We start from the raw sequence: 9,195 nt of genomic DNA on the forward strand, positions 1-9,195 counted from the left end.
TTGTGTGGGGGTGGTGGGGCAGGGATGCTAATGCTAATGTGGAAGCTTATCTGTTAGCTTAAAACCCAGGGTCAAAATGGTCTCGTAAAGAGATGCCTTAATAACTCATGGTGAAAACAGGGAAGAGTCCAAACGGGTGTGTGCAAAACCTTGTGCATAGCTGTTTGTTCAGGTAGCGTGGTCTATGTAAGAGGGACACGCAAATGTTCACACAGAATGTCCTTGACGTGTCTCTTCTTATGATAAACTATTCTGATTCACAAGATTTGTGGGAATTCCCAGGATTGCTGTCATAAGATAACATCAGTTGTATAGGAAAAATCACAACAAAAAATAAACCTCTGAGTAGCTGATATGTGGGTATAGGTTGTAGTTGCTATGCCATGGAAAGATATTGTCTCACTGTACAATGTCCTTTTTGACCAGATAACTTGACATCGTTTTTGCAAGGTTCTTTTGAAATTGACATTCTAATTTTAATGAGCGGCCCAATAGGTCCATTCAAGTCTTCACTACTGACTTAGTAAAGCACAACTCACAAATCTGAACTATATGGGCACACACAACTGACAGAATTGGTTAGAAGCAACTGAATAATTTCTACAGATCCTCAACTTAGTAACCTAATTTAAATTAAATGATTAATTATAATGAAAATAATTTTAATGAAAACTAGAGTTCCTAAAGAAAGGGAAGCCACCTGTCCATTTATGATTTTTTTTCCAGTCAAAGTCAGCTTTTTACAGCTTTAAAAGTATATGTACACATTTCCCCCCCATATAAACTGTTTTTTATGCTCTCATTTATCCCTGACTCAATTTATGCAGAAATCCAAAATTGAATTAAATGTGAAGAAGTTTTGAATTTTTAGTCCAGCTGGTTAAAGTTATCCAGGAATCACAAAAGCCTCCTGAAAAAAAGGATTCCATTGCTTTATAAATTAAGTTTGAGGAACAGGATGTAATTCTGAAAAAAAATGTAATGTTTCGATCAGAATGACTTATTTTAGCAATATTTTCTATATGATTTTGATTTTAATTGTGAATAATTGAATAATAGAGTTTTTAGCTGCGTCATGTGATGTTGTTGCTAATTATTTTTAAAGGCTTATGTAAGAATAAGTTCATCGAGGTAAACTATTATAAGAATAAATACTGTTCTCTGACCACAGGAGAAGTCATCTTGGTTTTGATTGATAACAGCCTAACTTTTTCTATAGGAAAAATACTCCAAGTGCAAACCATACACAGTGTAGTTATAAGGCCACCTTTTAAATTGTGTTCCAGAGCCAGTTTGAGTATACGAAGCTCACTGATGCTAATTCAGAGTCAGAATAACTAGGATACAACTGTGGTTTTGTGATACTCATCTGATGTCAGGACTGTAGCCAACGCCAGTAAACTTTGTATGTAAAGAGATTGTCACAGAAGTTATTTAATTCAGCGGAGCTGATAAAGCCAAACAAATTGACACTAAGTCAGTGCTCCTAACTAGGAAGATGAATGATAGCAATCATTTTGTGGAAATTTTGCTGAGTGTTTTGGACAAATTGAAAATTCCTAATGTACTTTGTTATTAAGAGTTTAAATATTTATTAGATGTGGAATAATTTATATATAATTTATTGAGTATATGTTGAATACTCTATAGTGACAGAAAGAATATAAATAATATGTATATTTTAAAATATTTACATATTTACATGGAGAGAGAGAGAATATGTGAGAAAGAAAATCTGCTATGTGCCAAGCACTGTGTTTGGCATTAAAATCCCGCTACCAGTTAATACAGTAACCATTAATTTGCTTATTTGTTGTAAATTAATATAATTGCTTTCAGAAACAGTAAATTCATGAAAACACAATCACCTCATTCATTGTGTGCTGTGTGAGCAAACTATCTAAAAAGTGACTTTAAAAAGACCTCCTATCATGACCACATCAGAGAGTAATAAACATTTTATGGTTCATGGAATTAAAATCGAAATCTAACATTTAAAACTCTTTTAGGGACCTAATATGTATGTCTCAAAAAGATACAGATTGGTCTGAGTTTGTTTGCTAAAAAAAATAAATAAAATAAATACATAAAATCAGCACAGAAAGTATGCATTACTTTCAAAAAGGATTTAAACATTTATATTGAAATTTTATAAAGTCAAGCACGCATTCTTTTATCATATATGTTAATTTTAAAATTTTTATAATTCATATAACCTTTAGAGAAATTAGTTGATGAATTTAAGGAAAAATTGAATGAAGTACTGAAACCACTGGAATTCATCAAGCCCAAATACCTTGTTAGGTAAAAGAAGTTTGCCTATTATAAACATTTATGGAGTTCACTTCTAAAGGGTTTCAGAAAGTTTGTTCTCTGTTTCGCGTATTTTTACCAACCATAGCTCTTTAGATTAGACCATCTCACTATGTGGGAATAATGAAAGAACGTTAATTTGCACATACATCAACTCAGACTCCCAATGGTTTAGATTTTTTAAAATTTTAATTCAATGAACCATTTATGAATGTTTGAATATACTGAGGCCAAACAAGAGGAGTGGTGATCCAGGGCCATTGATGAAAATTTGTTAGATTAGGTAGAGAGAGTGAATAAAGCTCAAAAAGGGAATGTTTAGGTAGCTGAAAGCAAGTAGGCCGTTTATCACCTGTATGTTCATGGCCTTATTGTAGAATTTTGGTTGGTAAAATATAGAACTTTTTTTCCCCTAAATATGAAGATACTATCCCAAAAATAACTTTGAAAATTAAATCTAGATCAATGTTTACTTTTTCTTTGGAGGCTAGACTAGAAATGAAATATATCCCTTGAGTTGCTAGTTTTAGGTTTTTTTTTTCTATAGAATGCACATAATTTAATTTAATTGAAACACGGTGATTCATATCCATTAAATATCAAACTCTCTGCCAAATCCTATGCCTGGCACTAAGAAAATAGAAAAAATAAGTCCAGATGTAAGTCCAAAGGGGCCTACATAATTAGCAAGACTAACATTTTGTATTTCAACACCAAGATGTCCTTTGTACAAGAATACATTCTCATTACAAAGAGAGAATTTTGAAGTTGAACACAGAAATGGACTTTTGCATGATCGTAGCATAAACATATCATCATACCTAATTAATATGCATTTATTATTAACCTTTAAATAGAGTTTCTTTGGTTCCACGTATTGCTCCATTACCAGGTACCAGTATCAAAATTGCTTTGCCGACATAGATACTGAATAAAAATGCTAAGATAATTTATTTCTTCAGTTGCACTATGCAAACTAACATTTTGAGAGAAGACTTCAAATTGATAGCCATCAGCGTCAGCACTAAGTGAAATTCTGTTTTCTGTGGCATCATAAGAAATTATAGTTTCAAATTAATGTATGTCTGCTGCATTGAATTACTTTAAAAAATATCTTATCCCCCAAGTCACATTTTAGTATGGTGTGTACTCTGGAGATTTTCGCTATAGAAAGTCAGCAGCAATTTTTAGGGCGGAAAAAGGGGTCATTGGAAAGCAAATCCCTTTGAGAAGTGAAACCTTTTAGCGCAAACATCAGGATATATTTAAATGGCGTTTGAAAAGAAATCTCATTTCACTTGAGTACATGGAAAATGCTACAGGCTTTTAGATAGCATGAACCAACCAATTCAATGCTTTATAGGTCCTGCATAAAGTGGGCTGGGTTTTTTTTTACCCCCTATGTGACTTAATTCAGATCACTTGGATTAGTTCTTACACCATTCAATACATTGCAAAAGTGGAGAGCAAAGAGGGTCAGTGCATGTTCCAGACATGTAACTGCTGTGCCCTACTTTGCTGAGTTTAAGTTAATCCCTCAACCCCCAAGCACCCCGCATGGCACCTTTAACAACTGTAGCCGCCAGCTGGCCTAACGTAGCCTCACAAATGTACCTTGTTTCACCCAAGCAGACTTGGTCCACGGACTTTTTGAAATATTTGAGTTGGTTGCCGGTATTTAAAATTAAAAATTAGGAGGCTTGATCTAAAAATTTTGAACTCGAGCTCCTTGAGAAAATCACATTCTTCAGCAGCCTTCCAGTACCACAGAGCAGTAGTCCGCGGGAGCTGGATACTAACTCTACCACAAAGAAGAGCATCGCTAGTTTTCCAGGGCCCTCCTGGTTCCCAGCTGTGCGCTGCTCTCCTTCTCTCTCCCTCATCATATTTTCGCATATCCAGCCTGCTTCTCTCATGTTTGTTCCCTGCCTGGCCTCGGTAGGCAAGTGAATTTGCAACCTCTAATTACAACCCTTCTCCAATATCAAAGGTATCCACCTGGGCTATTGATCCCATCTTTCTCGCCTCCTTCAGCAGCTTGTCCTGTTTAGTCAACACTGTACTATATGCTAGAATCACGTTCCATCTCCACACTGTCCTCACACACTCCTGGAATAACTGTCTTCACATTTTGTTGTCACAACCAGACTTCTCCGAAGAGAGAGAGGGAGAGAAAAGCGAATTCTCTTCTTCATCTTATTAATTCTAAGTTTTTGTAACTTGAGTCATTCATCTCACCGGTTGGCCTATTTGCTATTTTCAGACAGGTTTTATGCCTGCCTGTTTTATTTTTATGATATTCCATATTGCCATAAAAATAAGAACCATTCAGGAAATATTGGATGAATAAGTGAGGAGAAGTAGCAGTAGAAATAATAACAAACTAACAATGCTTGTTAGGGGGAAATAGGAAAAATTTGAACCAAGAAAGAATTACGCTTATTTTCACCATATCTCCCATGACCACCCATCTTACTTAGTCTAGTTTGAGGAAACCATGATCATCACCACGTAGCCCTAAAATAAAAGGACGGTTATCTGGCTGCAGCTAAAAACTGTTAGAATATATTAAGCTTTTAATATACTGCGGCGGAATGTCACTTCATCCCCACCCAAAGCAAGTAGCACATATAGATATCATTCTTATTACTCAGATTTCAACAGTGGCTGATGTCTACAGGAAATACTCATCAGCAGGACTGTGTTTCACTCCATGACACTGCTGTGAGATTTCAGTGGGAGCTTTCAAATATGTTCATTTACTCACGGGCACTAATTACACATGACACCTCTCTAAGGAAATGTGACTACTTAATGTTTCCAATTGTGACTGTCTCAGGCTTGTTTGTCATAAACAGACATGCATGCAGGTACAGGTGCATCAAGCAACATAGAAACAGTGAAGATACTGTGGCTAATGCCGTATGTTTGTAATAAATATTTGGTAAAACTGAATACATAGTGATATGTTAAAATATACAACTTATCTGTCATCTTGTTTATAATATAGTACATTCTCTATGCCATCTCAACCCAGTAGTTGCTTTATATAAACATAATCGCTACAAGTTTTCTTTACATTCATATATAGAATGATTAGTACATTTCATATCTGAAGTCTTTAATTATTTTCTTTTATTCTACAGCACTCTCAACAATAACAACATTACCAGACTTTCTGTGGCGAGTTTCAACCACATGCCTAAGCTTAGGACTTTGTAAGTAGTCGCAACATATATAAAGGTCAATCTAATCAATTAGGGATGCCCCCTGAGTACTATTTTTAGTAAGCAAAGAACAAGTAGTTCATTATGGTGTAGACAAGGAAAACACCAGTTTTATTCAAGTTCTAGATATGATATTTGAGCAAATTATTCTGAAAACTTGAAAGCTTTCTTTTAAATGATATGTGCTCTGGGAAGTTTACTTTGAGTTATTGTGGAGGTCACATTTCATTAAGAAATGGAAGACTCCTTGATTGGCTGTCAGAAATGATAAATGATAAATCTTTATGTTTTTATTACTGTATGTCAAGCAGACCTAATAAAGCTAAACTAGCTCGCCAACATTCTTTGTAACATAAAATTACAGCATCACCTTCTAGTGTTTCTGTAATTAAGGTTGTGTCAGCATTTCTATTTAAAAATATCTTTTCAGGGGTTACAGATAGACATTAAAATATTTTAGGTGAATAAAAAGGTTCTCTAATAAAGTATTTGCTACAGCTATGTGTGTTTTTTTTTCTCCTGGAGAAAAATTAATCCTTAAAGCCCAGGGTGGGGATATTTATTCAAAGCATTTTCAGAGATGAATCTCATTTGAACTCAGTTTCAGAATCACCTTGACCTAATAAAGCTATATTATATACAATATGTGAGAAATAGAAACATAACCAAAGCATTGGACTTTTTGGGAAAGTATGTGTTCTTAAGTGTGTTTTGGAAAAGCCAATATTTTTATTGGCTTTTCAAAATATGTTTTTTTATTTTATAACAGCTGGTAACTGGAAACATTATGTTTATTTTCTTTTTAAAAAAATCAATTGAGTTGACAGATTTTTAATAATTAGGCAATATCAATCTTAATTTAATTTTTTCTCACTACAGTGTATCTCTGTATACAATGTTCCATCTTTATAATTTTCTTGGAATATGATTTAGCAAAATAAAAGAATTCTGAAAGTATGCACATAGAACTAGATTTCGTTTCCTCGGGGCTATCAGCTTGAGACTAATCTGTCCGAACTAACAGCCCAGTTCACTCCAACTGTATTTAATGAAATTGGTTTCTCATTAAATTTAATTTTAAAAAACAATTTGATCGAGCTTTTCTTCTTTGCAAAATAAAGCCACCCGGACCGTAAACTCATCCATCATCTGCATTTTTGATAGTGTGCCTCATTTTCTTGTAGAGACCCACCACAGTCCGTCTTCCTAATCAGGCTTTTCCATTTTTATCTTCCTTTCTTATATCATGTGTGTCCATGTAACTGAACCATTGTATGACTTCCACACAGACTGAGCCGAAGTTGCCCACCTTTCCCACAATGTAGCTTTTTGCTCTGCGGTCTGCCGTCTAGTTTTCATGCAAGACTCTTCCGTATCTACAAGCTCAAGGAGAATGTAAAAGAGCCATCTAACTTTCAGTTTCCTTGCTTTGCTTGTTTCATTATTCTATATTATCATTGCTACTTAAAAATTCCATTTTTATGGTCCAATTATCTTTCTGGACTGAGTTCCGTTTTAATATCCATTACTGTTATTGGGTTAGAATTGAGCACATCAGCTAAAAAGGGCTAAAATGGTATTACTGTGTCATAGATGATCCTGGGAACGATGCTTTGATTTATAGCTTTGGATGTCCTTTTCTTTAGTTTGAGAAAACATAAAAGCCAGTTTGAAGTCATTTACCTAATTTAGTGGATACATTTGTCTGATGTTTTATTAATGGTGAAGTGCTATTTGCCACTTGGAAGGGATCCACGATCGGGTGTGGGATTCCTGCCAGCGCAGAGGGGGCTCACTTAATTCCTTCACTCCCAGCCACTTATGTCTTTTAATTCCAGTTTCTACTCTTGGAGGGCAGGTCCCCAAGAGCCAGATGCTGCTGATCCCTTTTTCTAATATTGTACAAAAAGAAGGAAATCATAATAGGGCCTGAAAGAAATGTTTTCTATTTTAATCCTTACCCACGGATGTTTATCAATTTTAGAGAGAGGAAGGGAGGGAAGGAGAGAGAGAGAGAGACAGAGAGAGAGAGACATCGATACGAAAGAGAAAAGAGAAACGTCCATCAGGTGCCTCCCATATGCACCCTGACCAGGATCAAATCTGCCACCTTCCGTGTAGTGAATGATGCTCCAACCAACTGAGCCACCTGCCCAGGGTGGAAGAGGTGTTTTATGTTGTGTTATTATTCTTTCTTATCGAGCAAAAAATGAAAGTGACCTCCTAAAAAAGATTTTGCAAGCAGTTCCTGCAGAGACTAACTAATAATTCAAACTGGGAGCCACGAGTTTTATTAACGTGCCTCCTAGCCCTACCCACCTCTTTACCCGCCCGTTCCCCAGCACCAATCGGCAATCAGTATTTCCGCACTGCAGAGCGATTTGCCTTGGATTTGTCTCTCTGCACCGTTTTGAATGAACTTAGGCAAAACATTCTCACGGTCATGTTCCAGTTTCCGCATATTTACTTAGCTCCCAGGTGAAAGAAGAGAGACTCGATGCTGTGGTTGTGAACCAGCTACATTTTTAGACAAGGAATACGATTGCAAGTTGCTAAGCTTTATCTAATTCTATGTTAAGAAGCAGAGCTATATATTATTACTAAAGATTTTTCCAAGTTTTGAAATAACTACTTCTGTTTTGTTTTTTTGTGTGTGTGTGTGTGTGGTTTTTTTTTTTTTTTTTGCTTTAAACCTCTTGCCCGCCATGTAGTCGACTGCATTCCAACAACCTGTACTGTGACTGCCACCTGGCCTGGCTGTCGGACTGGCTGCGGCAGAGGCCTCGCGTGGGCCTCTACACTCAGTGCATGGGCCCCTCCCACCTGAGGGGCCATAATGTCGCTGAGGTTCAGAAGCGAGAATTTGTCTGCAGTGGTAAGGGAGAAAGTGCCTTTATGTGGTCTTATTGTATGCTGTCTTCAAGGACACTGTGAAAAATGCATGCTCTCGGGGGTTTCGTGTTGCTCACTAATGTGTGCAATTGTGTGCTAATGACTCTATGGAAATCCTCTGTTTTAGTGGTGATAATAATATGTTTTAAGACATCGGTGCACGCTTTATAATTACTGATTACTTGTACCTAAGGAATGATGAAAGACTTTTTCAGCTTTTACTCCAGGGGAAATATAGGAAATCCCTAGATTTTAGTTCTCTTTGCTGCTCGTTATTTTCCCTTTAAGTAATCATTTATATCTACTTTTATGTTAACAATTGGAAATATGATTAATTAACCCTGGATCTCTGCTGGGAAATTAAAAAAAAATAACTATAGTCGCAGAGTGACAAAATACGTTCTGTGTATACATATATAGTAGGGGTTGAGGTCTACTTAAAAGACGTAAATGACTAGCTTTAGTAATAAAAATCTGAAAACAAAAATAAGACATGGGTGATATAAAATATCAGTAGGTGACATTTACTTAGGTATTTCCCTCTGCTTAAACACCAACCCAAGTATTTCACATATAGTCACCTCATTTTACCTCCCTCATAACAGTTTTAGGGAAATGTAATATCTATATTAGAGGTTAAATTACTGAGAAAAATATACTAAGTAATTTTGTTCACGGTTATATAGTTTAAACCAAGGATCTCAACCTAGGCAGTCTGATACCCAATCCATGGATAAATATATAGGTAGATATATATATATAT

The 9,195-nt window shown here is 35.7% G+C and overlaps 1 protein-coding gene across 1 annotated transcript in view; it reads left to right on the plus strand.

Annotated features, from left to right (window-relative positions):
- SLIT2 (slit guidance ligand 2) overlaps positions 1-9,195 on the plus strand; it is a 388,092-nt gene that overhangs the window by 252,800 nt on the left and 126,097 nt on the right. Inside the window, 2 exon segments of the mRNA XM_015571823.1 lie at positions 5,460-5,531; positions 8,252-8,415. Of these exon segments, the coding sequence (XP_015427309.1) occupies positions 5,460-5,531; positions 8,252-8,415 (236 nt within the window).

This window comes from Myotis davidii, unplaced genomic scaffold (genome assembly GCF_000327345.1).
Source record: "Myotis davidii unplaced genomic scaffold, ASM32734v1 scaffold204, whole genome shotgun sequence".
NCBI classification, from domain to species: Eukaryota; Metazoa; Chordata; class Mammalia; order Chiroptera; family Vespertilionidae; genus Myotis; species Myotis davidii.